The 21,207-nt window shown below is 37.4% G+C and overlaps 1 protein-coding gene across 7 annotated transcripts in view; it reads left to right on the top strand.

Annotated features, from left to right (window-relative positions):
• The first annotated feature begins 1,053 nt into the window (after positions 1–1,053).
• Positions 1,054–21,207, top strand: part of LOC308200306 (haloacid dehalogenase-like hydrolase domain-containing 5) — a 36,921-nt gene continuing 16,767 nt past the window's right edge. The window contains exons 1-9 of one of the 7 annotated variants that reach the window (XM_080605818.1): positions 1,054–1,234; positions 2,363–2,572; positions 3,649–3,761; positions 5,729–5,822; positions 7,067–7,100; positions 7,963–8,137; positions 10,069–10,257; positions 11,052–11,245; positions 14,041–14,162. In XM_080605818.1, the coding sequence (XP_080461944.1) occupies positions 1,091–1,234; positions 2,363–2,572; positions 3,649–3,761; positions 5,729–5,822; positions 7,067–7,100; positions 7,963–8,137; positions 10,069–10,257; positions 11,052–11,245; positions 14,041–14,147 (1,260 nt within the window). In that variant the 5' untranslated portion in view covers positions 1,054–1,090 and the 3' untranslated portion in view covers positions 14,148–14,162. Of the gene's footprint in view, positions 1,235–2,362; positions 2,573–3,648; positions 3,762–5,728; positions 5,823–7,066; positions 7,101–7,962; positions 8,138–10,068; positions 10,258–11,051; positions 13,397–14,040; positions 14,163–21,207 lie in introns of those variants that run through there. The other 6 variants (XM_080605822.1, XM_080605821.1, XM_080605820.1 and 3 more) reach the window with 6 other exon arrangements.

Genomic DNA, 21,207 nt, shown 5'->3' on the forward strand with positions numbered 1-21,207 from the left:
TCTGGAACTGTGCAATGCAAAATGGCAGCTGGTTGAACCCTCTGTGCCGAGCACGGTGCAGCTCTGAATGCTAAGTGTTTTTAAGTGGAATGTTCTCCTTAGCCATGTCTGAGCCAACAAATTGCAGAATAATTGTTTCTTGGCAGTGACCTACAGCAAAATACCTATATTTTGTTTGCTTTACAGACTGTTACATTGCTGGTGAAGTTAGGGCTGGGGCAGTTCTGTAGCCAAAGACATGAAACTGAACTTGTAGTTTGTCCTAGAGAATGCAACAGTGTCGTATGCCTGCATTAACTCTTACTTTGGGTGTGCAACTGTAGAGATGTAGATTTTACCAGGCTTGTAACTCCACCATTGGTATAATACCTCAGCTTTGAACACGTCTAGGTGACAAGAATCATTTTACAATGCTTGTGTTCTTTTCCGCTTCAGAGTTCTGCGCTGTGCATGGTCTTGGCTTGGGATTTGAGGGAATAACTTCCTGAATGTTTTAACAGTTCTGTTCTCTGCATCATTTTCTGTGCGCTTTTCTGATCTAGAAATGCATGCAGCTTTGTTTCATTTAATGCCAACCCTGTGAGTGAGTGGTGCCGACCGAAGACACCTTCCCTACTCTGTCGTGGTAAGTGCAGCACAGTCACTGGACGATCAGGTTCTCCCTGGAGTGTTTAGGGGGGAGAACGAGGAAATAAATGGATTTACTTAATCCGTATTAGCAGATGAGGAAGATAAGGAGAGAGAGCTTTGCGGGGTATCCGTTAACTAATGGTATTTTGTGTTTGGTTCCTCACTTCACGGACCGCAGCGTGTTCATACACGGCGCACTTATTACTGTTTCGAAAGGCGCCGGGAGGAGCGGACAGGCCGAGGGGCTCCCCCGGCGGGGGAGTTGGGCTCCGCTCCTCGCCTCCCGCCGGCTGAAGCCGGGCCCTCCTGGCGGGGCCTTTACCGGGGCGGGGCTCCCCGCTTCGTCGGCACCGCCCGCCCGGGGCGGAGAAGCCGGCATGGGGCGGGGATCGGGGGCCGGCGGGGTGCGGGGGCCGGCAGCTCGGGGCCGGGGCGGCGGCCGTGCCCGGGGGCTGCCGCCATGCGCCGGGGGCTGCCCGCGCTCCGCGGCCTCCTCGGGGGCGGCTCCGCGGGGCGGCCGCTCCGGCTCCCGGCGCCCAGCGGGCCCCGCGCCGCCCCCGCCGGCGGTCCCGAGCCGCTGGCTGAGGGGAGCGGGGGCGGCCAGGTGAGAGGGGCCGGGGCGGGACCGGGCGGGGCCGGGAAGCGGCTGCAGCCGGGCCCGGGGGCTCCCGCGGGGCTGCGGCCTGTGGAACCGGCGGCCTGAAGGAGGCGGCGCCTTCCCGGTGTGTGCGAGGGAAGCGGCTCCCTCCCGGTCTGAGCGAGGCGTGAGCCGCTCTGTTCCGTTATTTCCCGCTGGGAACTCGCTTCTCAGTTCCTTTCCCCTGATGGAGCCGTAACAGGCAAATTGCTGCTACCGTAAAGTTCGCGTTCTTCATCTACGGTATGTTCAGACAGCTAAACTTGTGAGAAGAACAGCATTTACTGTGACCGTGTTACAGCCTGGTTTCAGAAATTTCACATCCCTATTTAAAAAAGACTAAAAAGACTGCTGTATGGTTATCAGCAAGCCTGTGGTGTCACTTGTGCTGCAGCCGCGTTATTTCTGGTGCAGCGCTCCTGAAGTGGAACCACAGAATGGTTTGGGTTGGAACGGGCCTGAACGGCAGCCTACACTAAGAATGTGGTTGCAGGGTTTTTGTTTCGTTTTTAAATAGCAGTCGATGATTATAGAGGAGAGAAAGCAGAGGGTTTCAGCGGGAGTTTGTGGATGTAAGGCTGATCGACAAAACTGCCTCTATAAAATCCATGACACTGCGATACCTTTAAAATATTGACCTTATTAAATGGGGCTTTGTAGGGGAATATGCTCTCACTTATGGGTTTTGAAAATGCAGTTTGTGTCTTCTAGAGAAGACAGCAGTGAGAACTTGTCAAGGAGAGTGTAGCTACCTCTCCTGTCTCTTATGGTGATGGTAGTGTCCATTTCTGCTGTACCCAGCTGCTGGAAAGATGTACCCAGTGAATAATTGATGAGGGACAAAGTGATGCTTTTATGGGCAAAATGCCCTTCGCAGTGCACAGCGGGCTGGATTTCTGTCAGTATGTCCCTTCAAGTAGTATTGTATCATGTAAGTATGCCTATAAGGCATATTAGAAAGGGCAAAATGAAAGATCCTTTCCTTCCCTGTGGAAGTGTGTGTGTTAACTGCAGTGTAGCTATTGCATATTTTATCAAATATGTATACGTATGGACATAACTAATATACTCTTTCTTTTCAATTTCTTCTTGCAGCTCAACATTCTGCCGTCCTTTGGGTTTCTTTTTGATATTGATGGTGTACTGGTACGAGGAAAGACTCCAATACCTGCTGCAAAAACAGCCTTTCAAAAGCTAGTTAATTCTCAGGGACAATTCTTGGTGCCTGTAGTATTTGTCACCAATGCAGGGAATTGCCTTCGCCAGAAAAAAGCTGATCAGTTGTCTCATATACTGGGAGTTCCAGTGAGTAGCTTAAATCCTATTTCTTTAGTTATTTGCTTTCAGTGATTGTCAAATGTATTATATTCCATTAAAGGCTGCTCAGTGAGTTTTGCTTTTCCCTTAAGCCCTCTGAAATGCTTTGCTGGAAGGATTATAAAAGTAAAAAATACTGTCTGAAGCTAATGACAATGGTATTTCCGTTGGTAAAGGTACTGACATTTCCAATAGCAATGGTATTTCTTTGCAAAATTATTACTGTGGGACTAAAACTTGCCTTCTCTTTCTGAATAAAAATAAATGTGTGCCAGTAACATGAAATGCTGCTCTAGCAAGCTGAATGTCTTCAGTGATAATGTGAAGACTGGAGCCTCCTATCTGTCGTTGGTGCAAGTGGTAACAAAAAATATTCCCCTCCAGTCTTTGGGCTCTGCAGGCGCATTGTTGAGGACAATGTTTGAGCATTACTAAGATAAAGCCATAAAGTTAGTTCTGCAGTGCCTTTTCTTTCAGTAAGGGTCTACATCAATAGAAAATCACACATGTTGTGGGTAAAATGTGATATCTGAATTATTTCTGGATTTTTTTTTTTGATCTGTAGTAGTAGTAGATAGTAATTTGTAGTAGGAATTCTTCTAGGATAATCATTTTACTGTTTTCATAGCTATTAAAGGAATGGATATGTAAACTAGGAGAAGAAGGTCTTCTAATACAACAAAATCAATGCTGCAGTCTAGCAAATCTACCGCAATTAGAACTAGAGCAGTGCTGGTTCATCTTCCTTGTTTGCTTTCTAAATTAATTTGATGACTCTGTAAAACTAGGAGAGAAAACCTTGTGTTGATGTGGAATAGAAGAATTACGGAAGCAGAAAGGGATGTGTATGTCAATTAGCAATGTATGTTTTTTTTGAGAGGGGGATGTTATCAATACTTCAACTGTGAAATTTAGTTAAAAAAAAAAAGATATGGTAGGGTTTTATACAAATATGTATGATTGTTTTGTAATTCATAGAATGTGTCACACTTGTTATTTAAATCTACATATAAATCACTTACCTGAAATCCAGTAAACTCCTTTTGTTCTTAAATTTCAAACAGATTTCACAAGACCAAGTAATGATGTCACACAGTCCTCTGCGGATGTTCAAACGTTATCATGAAAAATGTGTTCTTGTATCTGGACAAGGACCGCTTCTGGATATTGCTCAAGAGTATCTTTAAAAAAAAAAAAAAAAAAGGGCAACTTTCTGCTCAAGTATTTTCCTTAATCAAGTTCAGAAGACCAAATAATTCAACACTACAAATTCAGTATTAAGAATTCATTACTAAGCTATGGTAGTTCCTACTCTAACGTCAAATGCATGTTTTGAAAACGGTTGCTTTGTTGATTGTTGCTTTACTTTATTCTGCACTTTTTCACCTTACTGTTACATGCCTTTTTACTGTGAAAGGAAGAAAGAATTGTTTCTTTGGCATATATTTGTAAATGATCCTTTGGCACAAAGGGTTTGTACCCTCTTAGAATCATAGAATCTTAGATCATAGAATCATTTAGGTTGGAAAAGACCTCTAAGATCATCTGGTCCAACCTTTATCCTCTTGAGATGAGAGCATGGCACTTTACAGTATCATGTAGTAAATGATATATATAGTTAGCCTTATCTTGGGAATGGTATTTCAGAGCCTGAGTTTGTTGCTCTGTGTTTCTCTCATCTTCTGTTACCTTCTTCAGGCCAGCCTGCTCAGGTCATGTGCCAGTAGGTTATCCCCTGCTAGTGGAGTGGGGTGTTATTTATCCGTTATTTATCACACCTTCCTTTTAACTCAGCAGCTTGAGATCTGCTTTGTAAAGGAGAGTGTCGCAGCATTAACAGATAACCTGCTAAACGTGTGTTCTTAGCTTTACTAGCTAGGGTGTAGGTTCTGCTTTTGTGCTTTGTTTTTTTTTTTTTTTCCTTTTTGTAAGCATCTGAATCCAGGTAATATTGTTTTCATAACCAATATCTGGAGTAAACCTGTACTTGAAAATATTTTTGCAGCTTCTGTACTAACTGTCAAAAAGAACTTTAATTACATTGATATAATTGTGCTGTTGAAGCTTCTGACTTAATGACCTTAAGTTGTCTCATGCTTTCAGTAACTCCCTTCTGTACTTTTAAACCATAAGCTATAAAAAATGTAGATGCAACTTCTAAGTTTGCTTTCATACTCAAAGATGAGAAAAATTACTGAAGGAACATTCCAGTTACCTGCCAAAATTTGTTAGACATGTTAAGTGTGTTACAGGACTGAATTCAGCAAATAAAAAGTGTACATGTTGGATAGCATTCTTATAGGGGATAATCTTATTTTCAAACAACTTTACAAGTGGCCTATAGTGTTAATTCTAATACAAAATCAGGTGGCTTAGTTTGTATAATTGATATATATAAATAGCTCTTATTTGCATATTCATTGCAGAAGTCTTAGTAGTATTGCAAATAGCATCCCAACTGCTTTTTGCACAAATGAGCAGTTTGAGTTTGATTATTGTCTTGCTAAGTAAGTTAAAATGAATGGGATATATCTGCATTTAAGAGAACTACTATGCAAACCTGGAAATTTTCTCCATTTTTTTTTATCCTTTCCTTTTTTTTTTTTTTAGTGTATTTCTGAATTTATCTTCGCTACCTGTAGGGCATAATTAACCTTTATTGGTCAGTTCATTTTTTTGCAGTAGACTGAGCTTTACTATGTTTATCTGAAAATACATCTGCAGCTATAATGGCCTAAGGAAAGCATGGTTTGTGGGGACAGTATTTTTTCCTCAGAAAGATCATATTTCTTTCCTATAAGGATTACATAACCTGTTGTGTTGCCATCAGATGAACTTTTTTGTATTTATGTAAAGATAATCTTTGAATATTGCAGGTGTTAGGTGGCTTCTTCCTTTTAATCTCATATTTTGAGCAAGCTCTCTATGTAATTTCTCAAGATTTCAGGCGTACAGGTCTTCTGTATATAAAGAATGGAATGATCATCTTTTTATCTCATGAAAGAAAAGTCTTTAATATGTTGCTTTTATTCCTAAATAATTTGTTTTACTAGATGATAAACTGCTTATGTTAAAATTGAATTATAGATTTTTAAAAGTCTTTGAATGTAAGCAATTCTGTATCCTTAACTGGTGTTTTCCCAGTCTTGGTTTCAGTCAACCCATCACCATTGAAACGTTGCGGGAGAAATACCCTTTGCTAGATGTAGTTGACCACGACAGAACACCTGATATTTCGGTGAGTCTGTGTTCTGTTTTAAATTTTTTTTGTTTGATCATTACATGACATCCTACAGTAGAGGTCAATATTTAAGCTACAGATCTAATGCTGTTGTTTTATGCTGCATTTTGACTAAGCTTTTTTTTCCTGTTTCCCTATTTGTTTTATTGCAACATTTTTAACAACAACTGTATAGACTTTTTTCTGTTAATGTTAACTTTATAACAAATCTTTACATTTTGTAACTTACGGTTGTGAGACAACTTATAACTTATTACAGATACCTAATTAAAAATCAGTTTTAGAAAGCTTACTGGTTTCTGTGAATGTATGGAAGATGAAATTAGCTTTTTCTTCCAGTATGGGATGGTCTTGGTACTGTTTTAGGCTATGAGGTTGATCTGATTGTAAAGAATGATTTGCAGATAACTAAATTTTCTCCAAAGGACTGCTTGTCTTGTTTATACCATTATTTTAGCATATTTAAATATTAACAGTACATACTGTTAGTTTACATAAGCAGCGTGGTTTCAATTGAATTTTGCAGAATTTCAATATGAAGTGAATATATGCATACACAACAAATGCATGCATATATTGAATATATGCAGGGTCAGTAAATGAAGATTTTTTTTCAATGGATAGTCAAGAAATTCTTTGTTGTGGTTCATACAATTCTTAACTTAATTATATCAATGTTTCCCTTGCTTCTCAACCATGCACGTTTAGAGTTCAGGAAAACGTTCATGTGTTTGTGGCTATGACAAGTAAATCATGAAATCATGAAACTACTGTTTGGCAAATGAATGTAGTATGATGTGTTAACAATATTTTCTCTTAGAAGTGTTAAAGAAATATGTTTCAAAATACATTTTTCAAATGCGTTGTTAATGACAGAGGCCTCTGTTACTCCTGCAGAAAAATAAACATCCATACTTTACTTAACATACAGAAGTGAAATAAGCAGCTGAAGCTTTGTATGTTCCCAGAGGTGGTTGAATAGATTGTAGAAAGCTTCCATATGTAGAATGCAGTAACTTGTCTGCTGTCCATTTACCACGAGATTTCAGTTAGAACTTGAAATGCAAATTTGTAAGTAAACTGACATTAGGTACTGGGGCAGTAGCTGCACCAAAACAGAGTGTGTGTTTCCTGTCAGTGTTGTGGAAGGCAAGTGTGGGAACTATACTTGAATTTATTCTGTTAAAAATAGTAGTAGCTGTTTAATCTTGTAGAAAACTTTTACTTTTTTCTTATTTCAGTACCCCTCTGCTGTGGAGCTTCCCAAGATTGAGGGTCAGTTATCTTTACTTAACTTGCAACTGTCCATTAATAGATGGAATAACTTTATTGTACTTCTCATTATAATTAGAATTGATGGCCTCATTAGAAAGTTGGTTGAGACAGTTCCAAAATTTCCTCATTAGTGACATTGGCCATTAATATGGGATGTATAAAGCATGAGAAAACTGTTTTATATGTGCATTTTTCAACCATGTATTTTTAAAGCTTCAGAAGGAAGGTGAGGTCTGCTTTCCTTTTCTATCTTCCTTTAACAGGCTATTGTTGCATTCCTTTTAAATATTAAGAATGAATTGAAGAGTTCAGAAATAATGGGTCTTGGTCTTGCAGTTGTCAGGAGGGTCACTTCAGAGTTGTAGTATGAGAAGCATCCTGTTTTAGTAGGCCATATTCACATCCCCATTTTGTCTGCAAAACAGGAAGGTAAGGTAAAAACTGGACTTCAGGATTAAAAAACAAAATCCAGATCGTGATTACTGGAGATCTGAAAGTTGTCTAGAAACAGTATCCCAATTTTGTTTTTAAGATGAACAAAATAACATTACTGATGGATTATTTTAGTACTGTATATAAACATACAGAATTCACAAAGGTACATAAGACTTAGTGCTGTGGAACAACTTAGCCAATACAAAAAAAATCAAATAATTTCTTAAACATAGATTTTGCACTGGGGTCTTGTTACTTCCAAGATTTTTCTATGAATGAATGGATATGTAATGTTAAAACATAAAGTTAATGAGACTATTTCTTCAGTTCATGGTTAAATCAAATTAATTGCTCAGCCTCTTTAGACCAAGTTGTATCAGAGGTTTGGTGCCCGGTTAACTCTGTTTTGTAATTCTTGTTCTTACAGCTGTTGTTTTGTTTGGGGAGCCAGTCAGATGGGAAACCAACCTTCAATTGATCATAGATGTTTTGCTGACAAGTGGCTATCCTGGAAATCCATATCACCATGAAAATTACCCTCATATACCTGTACTTGCTTGTAATATGGATCTGATGTGGGTAGCTGAAGCACAGTCTCCAAGGTAAGTGCAATTACAATGTGTGTATGCTATTTTGTACCGTAGGTTTTTCCTCACTTTTTCAGTAGAATCCATGATCAATATTTTCATACAAATGTTTGATGTAGCTTCACAGTAGGTCTCAGCTTTGAATACAACATTTCAAAAGTAGTGTACTTTCAGCAAATGCTGCCTTATTACTGCCTACATTATTGCATCCAGGAAATTAGGTACTCGAGATCAAGTGCTTGTAAGACCTAAAGCTTTTTTGTTTCCCCACTTGCAAAATAGAGAAATTTTTGCTTGAGAGCCTTAGAGTTTGTCCAAAGGAAAAAAATCGGAAACAATACCTTTTTTTTTTTCTTCATTTCATTAGGTCCTTTTTTGGTATTCCTGTTTTCTACCCTGCAGTTTCTGGTAGAGTGAAGACATTGCTCTGCTAGTTGAAAGCAGTGGTTTTGAGCTGAAGACAACATAGTGAACTGTTTAAGGAACATAAGAAAAAAGAAATAGTAAAAATTGAACATACACCAAAATAGATATTGTTGGTATTGTGACTTGATAATGGGCTTGGTCTTGGGTAGAAGATCTTGTCAGGTATTCTTACTTGGTTGCAAAGACCATCTCTAATTAGCACATTAGCAAACTATATGAATGTAATGGTTTCAACTACAGTAAGGTAACGAGTATATCCACAGTAAATAAGATGCATAGTTTCAGTTGTGTTCTTTGGCAAAGATCCCATGTTAAAACTGAAATCTTTTTTTTTTCATTTGAGCTTGACAATATGACGGATTTGTATGTCAGTGCTGTTACCTTCCCTACTGGAAAATGTGGTTTTAAGCTGTTGCTAATAAGTACTGGAAATAATTGTGTGCTGATTTATTCATATTTCTTAACAAACAGGGTAGAGAGAGGAAATGAATAGTTGATTTGGTAAAACTAATTCTTTAGCATACTTAAGTGCTGTTTCCAACTTCTTAGCTTTTTTCTTAAAGATTAATTTCTAGGCCACTAGAGACTGAATTTAATAGCACAATGTCTCAGATGGCTTCTGGTGCTCATTAGATCAGTGTTACATTTTTTTTTTTAGGCTGTAAATACTTGGTTTGAACAGCTATAGTCATCTGTGTGCATAAGAAGGTACCTAACAGTTCTTCTAAAGTATTATGTATACTCTAGAAAACAGGATTGCTGTATAGCAACTTTTTATTCTTCTTACAGTGGTTTTGATGCTTCCTTGTTTCTTGAGTGATATATATTAATTCATCCCTAATCCCATATCCTGATTTCAGTAATGAAGTAAAACTGTTTTTTTAAAGCATGAAATTACATCTTCTAAATTAATTGGCTTGACTTGGTTTGGCTTGATTGATGAGCCTTTGTCACTGTTACCAGCTTGCTTGAGTAAAATAATTGAGTTTTCAAAAGCCAGTTGTAAAATTATAGTTTGTTCCATGATTCTCCTTTGCTTCTATTCTTGAGAGAAACCCATCAAGTTTTTATATTACAGAGTGGATTTTGGTATACTCTTGTGGTTAAAGAGGTTAATTTTCCTTCTGTCCATTTCCAACTTTCCTTTTCCTCTTCTCCTCTTTATTAATTCAGCTGATTCTGTTCCGTCACTGCAAAGAGCAGATCACAAGCTAGGTATTATTTCAAAAATTCCCTTTTGTAACTGAAGCACCTGCTTAAATACAAGCAACACTATTGCAAATCATTGCTACATTTTTAAAACTGGTAAGTCTGTGCTGTCCCAATTACTTTTTTTATTAAGGTCTTCGTTGTTCAGCTAATCAGCACCTAGTTATTACTGAAACAGCGGTGGAAATGTTGCTTGCAAATTGAGGGAAAATTCATGGTAACAGGATATGATTTATTCATTTAAAAAAACTCATTTTTTGCTGTATACTTTATAAAATTTGATTTGTCACAAGGTCTTTCTATCTTTTTAGGTTTGGGCATGGAACATTCATGGTTTGTTTGGAAAACATTTATAAGAAGATCACTGGCAAAGATCTGAAATATGAGGCCTTAATGGGCAAGCCTAGTGAACTGACCTATCAGTACGCAGAATACCTTATCAGGACTCAAGCAGCAGAAAGACAATGGAAGCAACCTATTCAAACTCTTTATGCTGTTGGGTAAGATGTTATAAATCTAATGAGGAAATTACTTATGAGATAAATACCAGCAAACTAAAATACACAGCTCTTACTTGGTTAGTTGGGACCATTATGCTACCATTGGGACTACCTAACGTTCTTGGCGCTGTGTTGTACTTTTTATGATTTCAAACCTCATTGTTTCTAATCTTGAAACTTAATACTTAGCTCTTTCTATGTGTAATTTCTGTAGAAGTACAAAAATTGGTTTATATGTCCATTTTTTTAAAATTTCTCTAATATGCTCTGTAAGTCTTTAACAAAAAGGCAGTGGGAGGACTGTTTTGTTAGTTACTGGTATAACCCTAACAAGCGTTGAGTAGAAAATGGGATTTTAAGGAATATAGAGCTAGAATTGATTTGTGGTGTCATTAAGCTTGGTCATACACTACTGTGCATGTAGTGACATCATAGAATCCTTTTCACAGAATGAGATAAAGCTCTGTTGTATTAGGGACTGTTCCAGAATCTCCAAGATGTTGGAAAATATAATAAGTTCATTCATGGACTGCTGAAATGTATTCTTGATTTCCTTTCCCCCTTACCCACGTCTGCAATTTTCAGTGTGGAGAATTATTCCTATTAAATGCCATAGCTGATGAAATGGCATAATAAAATAGCTATATGATTGGATTTTGTGCTGTGTACGTCCACATGAAGTTATGTAAAGCATAAATTAAACTGTTAAATCAAACCCTTAAAAATGTCTTGCTGTACAAATTGAAATCAGAGAACTAAAATTGTGTTGCTGACTAAACTTCTTATATTTCCAGAGATAATCTCATGACTGATGTCTATGGTGCTAACCTTTACAATCGCTATCTTGAAGAGAAGAACTCCAGAAAAGGTTCAAAAACACAGATTCAGGCCAAAGTTGCTGGAGGCAGAGGGTCTGCTGCTCTCTCTCAGGATGATGAAATAAACAACAGTTGGGAGAATGAATTAGCATCTGCTGCTGCTACTCACTGTAGGTCTGTTCTCGTTTGTACTGGGGTTTATAATCCTCACACAGAGGCACCCTTGGATACCAAGGAGAGCATAACCGAAACAGTGTTCCATGGCCACAGAGATTTTAGGTTTGATCCCGGTTTAGTAGAACCAGATCATATTGTACCAGATGTTGATGCTGCTGTAGACCTGATCTTTCATCTGGAGAACTTTGCTCCTAATTGAGATTACATGATTTCTTAAGGACTACTCAGTGCTACGCTCCTCCCCACCCCCCAAATCCAACAGCGTGCTTTAAAATCATGCCACAAACTTTCTAAAGTTGTTTTTTTTTTTTTATTTTCATTTATATAAGCTTATATACATTTATATACATATAAGTATGTATGAGCACAGATCAATGTGCTAAATGTACTTAATATAAAATAATATACATTAAAAATCTGTGCTTAATATACTTAATATAAAATTATCTAAGTATAAATCATACTTTTAAAAGTATTTGAAAATATGTAATTTCTTGCTTTAGTTGCCCTTTATTTTCATCCTATTCATTTTTTTACATATTTTAGCTATTTTATCATAATAGCTTGTGTGTATTACTGGTACTTAAATTGCCACTTGACAGTTCATTTTTTTGTTCGCTGAAAGATTTAGCTTCTAACTTTTGGGGGTATTTGTGATGCTGGGGTTGTTCACACGATTAGAAATTGGTCGGTAATGAGCACAGTATTCTGCAAGTAATGCAGACTTCTCATATTCTGCAAGTACTGTGCACTTTTTCAAATGTGTTGCTTCAAATAAGTGCTAAATTCAAGTATGTTCTGTTTCTTTGTACTCACATATAACCCCACAGCCTTTCTTATCTGTTTTTGCAGTATGTCTGTAGCCGCATTGCCTCTCTACTTTGACATGTAAATCTGTAAAAGAAATGCCCATATAAGCTGATGAAGGTTGAGTTGTTAACACCATTTTTAGAACTCCTGCAAAGCTGACTAGAAGAAAGGCAGCTAAAAATGGCTGTTCTGCATGGCATAATACCTGGCCTTTTTGTTGTTACCTTTTTATTTGCACTTCTATGGGGAATTTAGAATTTTAGAAACCTTTAGAAATTTTCAGGCATTTCTCTCAGCTGGACTTCTCCACTGAATGTGTGACTGTTATTTGGGCAAAAAGTGCCTAGTAATTTACTTGAAGCTTCATACCACTGTGGTAGTTAACTGGCCTTTAAATTAATATATTTTCTCTGTGTCAATGTTATGTGTTCGGTTCATGGATTTTATATCTGTTCATTAAAAAAAAAAGTAATTTATTTCACCTTATTTTTGTAAAATACTTTTACACATTTTAATCCAAAAGATATCTTTGAAAATAGTTCTATTGGTTGTAACAGTGTACTTGTGAGATAAGATATGTCTGTCCTTTATTGATTGGCAAACATAAGTCAATTAAGTGTATTTAAAAACAAAGTCAACTTACACAGAAATCACCTTAGGGAGCTAGTCAGGTATGGGTTTTGTTTTGTTGTGTTTTGCTTGTTTATTTTTTGTTTTGCGAATTAGAAATTGTACAAACAAATCTGTGGGTCTTCCATTTTAGACAGGTGGTGGCTTGAAGAGAAATGACTTCCTGGCCGACTTCTTCACTGTTTATTATTGTGAATTCAAAATCTGAAAACTCTTCATGTCACGAAGAGATCAAAATTGCTACAATGCAGTCAGGCTTATCTTTTGTTTTTTCCGTGTGCAAATCACTCTAATCCCTCTCTCAACTATCAAGGTTGTTGATTCATGCACTGGTAATATTTCATAAGTAACTTTCAACATACCTTGCTTGATCCAGGATTCTAAGTTTAAGGAAACTTTTCCAAACAGTGTATCTCCTTTTTCTTCACTGGGGAAATATTATAGCTGCATATTCTTGCCTTTCTTATTGTTACAGCAAGCGAATATATATCTACTTCTTTAGCACATTTCTGTAATACGCCAACTATTTGCAAAGTATGCTGAATCTTTCTAAGTAAAGAGTGTAGTTATGGTTTTGTAAGATGACAGAATAACTGAAGATGTGTTGTTTCAATATTGAAGCATGTTGCAGAGCTCTTTATTATTGGAAACCGTTTTACACCATCAGTGAAGCAAGAAATAAAAACGTGGAAGTTGATGAAGAACACGTTGTTCCATTTTCTTCTTTTTCCCCAAAAACATGCACGGACATTTCAAAAGGTTCATGAAAGAACTGTGTATATACTTTTAAACTTAATTCCTCACGAAAACAGTAACTTAAAATGCTTATGTTTGGCTACTAATCGGGCTACTGTTTTTTCACTACACTAAAAGGAGGACGGTTTTCAGTCTGTAGTCCTTTTAAATCATTTGCAATGACGAGTCTGCTTGAGTTATCTTTAATGTGATTCTTCAGATGAATGTATGACTGAGTCCCAGTGGTGTTCTAGGGTGCTACTAGATTTGGAGCTGTATCAGCACAAAACAAAAACCAGGTAGTTGTTACCATGTATGGTGAACAAAGATGACATATATGTTGGGACTACTACAAAACTTGAGAGAAATATTAGCTTAGTAGACACAGGTCATGGTATACTAGTGAGTCGGGCAAATATTTTGGTGAAATATGAAAAACAAATTTTAAAGATTTGAAGGGATATAGTGAGTTACCTTTGAGAATGTTTATCTGGAGCTCTAGCTGAATGTGAAAGACCTCACAGCACCCACTTGCTAGATGATCCTACGACTTCATTATAGTGTTGCTGAACTAAGTGCCCTGGAATTAAATTGTATTCTCTAATTATTACAGCAACGACAATTGACATAGACCTAGCAATGGAGCCTGAAAGCAAACTGTTTCCTCATTGCCATGTTGCAGTGTTAATGCATACTGAACACTTTCACTGCAGTATTTGAAATACCACTGATGTTAGTGGTATAGCATCTCTTTGCCAGAGGTTCTCACACTTTGCAAGGTGAGTAGAAAAGCATGTGTTCCTCCCTCAATGAGTCCCAGTCTACTTTGCACTTTAATTTAAAATTCTAGTGAAAATGTTTGTGCCAAAATGCTTCCATACCCTCTACTTTCCTGAATTCCAGCAAAAGACTCGTCATCTTTACCTTTCTATTAATATGACTGCTGAAAAAGCAGGCATTATTGTTCATTATACTGTTTGATGTCTTACAAACGAAGATACTACACTGACACTTCTAATTTGAATTTTGTCTCCTGTTCACTCAGGAAGTAGTACAGATGAGAACTGTAAAAAAGGAAGTGTCAAAACATTTCAGTAGAGTTACTATTGTAATAGCTAACATTGCCTTGATGTGGATGAGGTGGTCACAGAGCAGCTTACTGTACTAACAGGGGAGTCCTGGGCAGACACAGAAACAGGACTTTCAGGGAAAAAAAAATGTATGAATTTGGGATGCTCCTGTAGACTGAATACCTGTGAGCTGCAGAAGTGGATGAGGTGCTTTCCTGGAGTACTTCTGCCTTGGTCCTGTGAGAAGATGCACGTGGCATGCTTTCTAAAAGCTGAAAAAATGTAATGGTCCAGGGTTATCTGCCATAAATATGAACATATATTAATTGGTAATTACCTTTGTTTTTCACATAAACTATTCTTCAAAGTGGTACATGCTTTTCAACATTTCAGTTTGGATATCAGGAAAAGGTTATTCACTGAGAGGGTGGTTGCTCACTGGAACGGGCTCCCCTGGGACGTAGTTACAGCACCAAGCCTTTCAGCATTTAAGAAATGTTTGTACTATGCTCGTTAGTAATATGGTCTGAATTTTTGGGTAGTCCTTTGTGGAGTCAGGAGTTGGAATGATGATCCTTGTGGGTCCCTTCCAACTTTGGATATTCTCTGATTCTATGAAAAGCTGCATGAATACAGGTCACAAGTATTTCTCAAAGGAATTTTTTCTCAAATGGACCCAGTGCAGCCCATATCTAGCTGCGAGCAGCTCCTGCTGAGGGGCTTGTTTTGCCTTTGGAAAAATCCCTGCCCCTTGCAGACACAACTGCCTTTGTGACTGTAGTCGGGTTTTTGTTTTTTACCAAACTGAAGAATATTGAACCCCAAAGTATGGGGCAGGTCAGTAAGAAGTGAATTTATTTGTGGAGCGAGGGGATACCTCCTGAGAAGCAGAATCTGCACCAGTTTTGGTGTCAGATTCTCCAGGTGTAAGAAACCCCGGTCAGGTTTGCTCTGAGGGCGGCCGGCGGGAGGCGCTGTCCGCCATCTTGGGTTTACCTCGGCCCAGGCTCCGCGCCGGGCAGGCGAAGCAGATTGAGTCAGTGTTGCGACCCTCTTCTCTTCTGTCAACGTGGATTTTTATTTATTTATTTTTTTATATATGTTTTATAAGTGGTAAAACGAGAAACCATTGCCCCCACGCAGTTCTCCAAGGCCTGGTATATTTCAGTTCTCCATCCTCGTGGACAGAGCTCCAGCTCGGTAAGGGTTAGTATAAGCTGGGAAGACCTTGAAAAAGCCAAAATGCTTAAAAATAGCAGGAGACAGTGTTCACTTAAAATTCTAGCATCTTCTCGTTCCCTTCCTCTTTTGATTCCAAACAAGTACTAAGCATTCGATCCCTCCTTAGTAAGTTTTTCCTGTCAGGAACCGAGAAATTTTGCCCAAGGAATTTGAGAGGTGAGCTCAGAGTTTGGTGCTCTTAAACTTCTCCCAGCTGCTGAGAAAGACACATTTTGCTATAGATAATTTCAAATGAATCAGAAGTGTTCAGTTTTGGCATGAGCTGTGATTTATGTTTAGGGTTTGTGTGTTTTTCAAAATTGTTTGGACTTTGTTCAACAAGAAAATAAACAGCTGGGGCATGGAAGTGAGAGTGTTGTCTTTTCATGTAAAATGTGGGAAGGTCATGCAGTTGAAAGGCTTTGGAACATTTGGTTTTTGTTTCGTCAGTGGATGGATTTGCAGAGAGCTGGTATCATACCACAGTCCTGTTTTCTTTGCACTGTATTTTCAGAACTTCAATTTGTCAGCTTTTGGTTAGCTATTGTTCAAAAAATATTTTGAGGTGATGCATAGAAAACTAACAGAAAGATTCACAGAAACATGTTGCTAAACTTGGATTTTGCCAATGTAAGTAAATTTGTTCCCTATAGCTACAATGAATCTCAACTGGGTAAATTAATTGTTAGAAGCAATTAATTTCAGAGTGCAGTTTAGCAAGCTCCAAGCACAGTATCAGCACATAGTTATCTGGAGACATCACAGTGCACCTTCATACTATCTGAATATAGTTTTTTACCCTGATGTGCAAATATATTTGAAATTAATGCACATAAATATTGTTTTAAATTATGCTAATTGCACAGACAGCTGAAGGTATGTGAACTTGCCCAGACCTTTGGTTCTGATAGTTGACTAACAGTCTGTGTTCAGATCTTTTGTATACACAAGGACGGATTTTTGGGTGATGAAATATATCCTGCTTTCAACATTGAAATAGCCTGCATGTTGAAAGTTTCAAAAGAGTATTTTTGTGGTCAATTCTGTGAATAGAACAGATCAGTAGGTATTCAAAATGTCACAGATGGTACACACACAGTAAACCCATCTAAAAATCAGCTGAGCCAGAATCTTTTACTGATCTTAATTAAAAGTTATCCCTCCTCTTTGATCTTGAATGTCAGGCTCTGAATCCTTGATCATGCTAACCATGTAGAGTTAAGCATCCACCCAGGTTTACTAGAGATTTACCTATTAACCTCTTGTAGCAGAAGCAGTACCTGTTGAATAGGTAAGAATATTTCTCAGAGTAAGAAATGGATTTTCAACAGGACTTGAGTCTCATTGCTTTTTTTATGGAAATGTATCTATGGAAGTGTTTCTGCTAGTTTAACAGCTGAGATCCTGACCGTAGATGGGGGAAAAAAATACTTAGTGAATTTACACTCTAAAAACTATGGGTATTTTTTTGCAGGTTAAAGCTACATAACAAAAGCCAGCTTGCCTTACAAACAACAATAAAAAAATGGTTGTGCTATAAATATCCTCCTGTATCCAAACTATTCCACAGTCCTAGATAATTCAAAGAAAGGTTTCTAGAAATGTAGGAAGTGCCTTTGAAATGTTTGTTATATGCATCTGTAATAAACCTACTAAACAATTGTCCTGGCTTTTTTCCACAAGAAACTGAACATAGTGAAGGAGACCTGCTAATGCTTTTAATTTGTAAGTTGCATGCAACTACAAATGATAGGGCAGCACAGATCAGAGCAGGGGTTTGTTTTTTCTTAATGTGTTTGTTTGTTTCTCAGCATAACATTTTCTGACTAAGTTTGCCTGTTCACATTTTGAAGGGTGCACATGGAGAGATTTTGGCTGGTGTTAATAGTCTTTTTAGTTCATCTACTGATGCTAGAATTAAAGGGACATGTAAAAAGAAAGGGGTGTTGCTTTGTTTGATTTACAGAAATCAAATAAAATTCAGGATCTAAATGTCCCCTACGGAAGGCAGTTTTAACCACATTGTTTACACTTGACTGTAAGCACTGAAAAAAAGTTATTTGCACCCCTAGTTACACCTCTAGTCTTCCATTTTCACATGGAAGACTTCGAATCAATTTTAAGTGCATGCATTTATGTAAGGGATGGGCAGTTGTAGATATTAGAGGAAGAATTAAGTACTGCTTGTTTAACGGAATACGTTGAACTACCTTGTGTTAAATTAGAAGACCATACAGCACTATAGAATAGAGAATTTCTTAAAATCTTGATTTTTGTCTCTGATAAACTAAAGCAAGGTACATGTATAAAATAACAAAAGATTGCCAGAAGTTTACTTTAATTAAACCTTTTTAATGATACACAGTACAATGTATCCACTACACTACAATTCACAACAAAAAGCAGGTTTCATATCTGTTTAAAAATATTTTTCATAATGAATTCATAAATAGATGAAAGTAAAGTATAAAAAAAATACTGTAGTATGCAAGCTTGCTCCCTTGTCTCCTCATATTCCAAACGATCTTGTCAATATTGTGGTAAGCAAAGTAGTTACTGATGATTAGAAATGTATAGCCTGCATCTCTTGAAGAAACCTTGAAAAACAGCAACAAATTTGTCCTAGAAAATGCAGAATAATTTTAACACTGTTATCCTCTCAACCCCTCAAATCATTTTGGAATGCATTGAATGAATTCAATATGAATTAGAGATTTGTATTTTCTCCCCAACAGGTGTGTGAGCCAGACTCACTTGAATGCTATCTAGTCTCTAGAGTTGTGCATCCTCTGGAGACTGGGTTTTATATAAATTATTAGGTAACAGTGAGTGAGGCACAAAAGAGGGAAAAGTTTGTTGACAGCACTGAGTGTATCTGACTATCAAAAATCTTAGCATTTCTCCACACAGACAAAATAAGACAAATCTTTAAACAGTTACAAATAAGTAAATTCACCTTCTGCTCAGTATATCGTGTCTGGGAAATGGAACAGTGTCTGATCTCATGCATTGGCTTCCCAGGTTTTGAAGCGGTAAGTTTATGTAGCACCATTCAAACACAACTCCACGTGGTGAGTTTCTTACATTACACCACCAAGCTGTATTAGCAAATTTACTCTCATCAATATGTCACTTCCTTAAGAAAACATACATAGCATTTTCTTTTGCCAAGTGTCAAACCACTTTTCATACCTAGAATGATCTATTTTAATACTGCTTGCAAAGGGAAAAATGTTTATCTATGCACAGCATTGAAATAGGGAATGAACATGAAAAATACAGAATAATGAGGATGGCTCTGCCCTTTGCATGAAAGTATTTTTTCTGATAGCCCCTTAATTTCCCCCTAATGTAAACCCAGTTCCACACAAGTTTTGTGGTGTGGGTTTTTTTTTTTCTTGTTTTTTTTTTTTTCCTTCTCCCAGTGGGAATTAGATAGTTTTGAAGACATTGGTAGGCATCTGTCTGAAGATCTCGTGGAATCTGCAGCTCTTAATTCACTCCTTAAAAGTAGTTTCAAGTTGTCAAGATAAGTTTGCATGCCATATTCAAAGGACAATCTTTCATACCCTTGTTTTCACATGCAATAGTTTAGATACCCAAAATCACCTCCTTACATCTACATTGCTTACAGAATTTAGTGCAGAAGAAATGGGTGTTGTTCATCACCTGCTCTAGAGAACACTGCAGAGTAATTGGCTGTTAGTGGTTATTGGAAAGAGACTGCCTTTTGGAAGTACACAGCTGGTGTTGGTCAGATGCTTTAAAAAGACAATTTCTAAGGAAATTGTCTTCCATTTAATGTTTTCCCCTGCTTTTGTCTGGAGAAGTGTCTTTTTTTTTTTTTTTTTAATTGATTGCTAGCTTGCCCCAATCCTGGTCATATGTCAGGTACTTTTTCTAAGCTAACATTTACAGAAACTTGGATCCTTTTAGCTAGCTATTACACTCAAATAGGGTGTACTTTAAGATGTGTTAGTGAGTTTGTGGGGACTTAAGATTTAAACTCCTACAGTGTAGTCAGCTACATTGTAGTTTAAATATGCAAGCTTAAAATAGGGGACTGCTGTTTTTAGTATCTTCGTCTAGACTTTACAATTTAAAAATATAAATGTAGGAAAACATTTTGTTATTTTTATGACTAAATTTAAAGAAAATAGTACACTTGTAGTAATTTAGCTGTAATATCAATTTTTGAATGGGTTAAGTAAGCTTTAGATAGAAGTGGCTTAGATAGAAGCAGCTTTGGGAAGCTGCTGTACCTACCTACTTGCACTACCTAATCAGGCGAATGACAGCAGAGCTAGACAACTGACGTTTTTCAGAGTACAGTATTAGATATACAAGTTAAAGATCTTAAGTGACTATCACAGGGCCAGGAGACTGGTAGTTATGTGTGTACAAAACCCCTGTTGGTTATAGTGGTTATATCTGGTGGCCCTTTAGAGATTTGTGACAAGTTTTCTGGTAAATTTGAGGCAGAAAGAAAGTAGAAATCAGTGTCAGCAGTTCAGTTCAATTCAATAATCAAACTGAAAGTAACTCAACTGAAGTCTAAAAATGTCTTGCAAAACAAACATGGAAAATGACCTTTTAAAGATAAAGAGCCTCAATAATTTTGTTATCAATCTGTGATCCCGGTGACATTGAATCCAATCTCCTAAAGATTCTCAGAGGATGTCCCTGGAGGACAGAGTCTGTTACCATATGCTTAGCTAGTTTATCAGTCCACTGTATAGACAGCTGCCAAATTTATCTAAAAACAAAAGCAAAAGCAGGAAAAATGGTAGCTACTTGTATAGGTTATTATTTTACCTTTGGGAAGGAAATTAGTTCTCTGAACTGAGTAAGCATTGACTAAACCTACCAGATTTAACAAGGCAAAGCATAAAATCCTTTTTGACTAACTCAAGCCTTCACTTTTCTCATTCTTGTGAACTTACTCTGTTTGCTTGCTTTCCACTGGCCATTGACTGAGGGCAGTTGTTGACAGTCTGCCTTCAGTCACACCTAAAGTTACGAATGTGACAGGGGTAACTGCCTGTATCAGTATTCATGGTGAAATCCTTGTTTAAAAGACAGTTAAAAAAAATCACAACCCTTTTTCGTTTGAATAATTCTTTTGAAGTGCATTTTTATCATTTAGTGGTTCTTTAATATGACTGATATCTAAAATTGGATAGGATGTGTGCCGTCTCTTTTCATCTAAGCTCTGGCAACAATTCCATGTAAGGCAAATACCCCTTTGCCTTGGTCTGTTTTAATTTTGTAACCTTGCTCTTTTCTGAGTAAACTAAAATGAAATGATAAAAAGGATACAGAGGGCTAAACTTGTGCTGGAAATCAGAACACCTAGTTATGGGATAGTTTGTTTGTTTTTCCCTAAAGTACACAGTGGGGACTGCATTTTAGTGCTTACATCTGAGATTTTTGCTGCTTTGAATAGCTCTAAAACTTAATTTAGTAGAGCTGAAAGAAATCTAACATGA

Source organism: Anser brachyrhynchus, assembly GCF_964034855.1.
Source record: "Anser brachyrhynchus genome assembly, chromosome: 10".
NCBI classification, from domain to species: Eukaryota; Metazoa; Chordata; class Aves; order Anseriformes; family Anatidae; genus Anser; species Anser brachyrhynchus.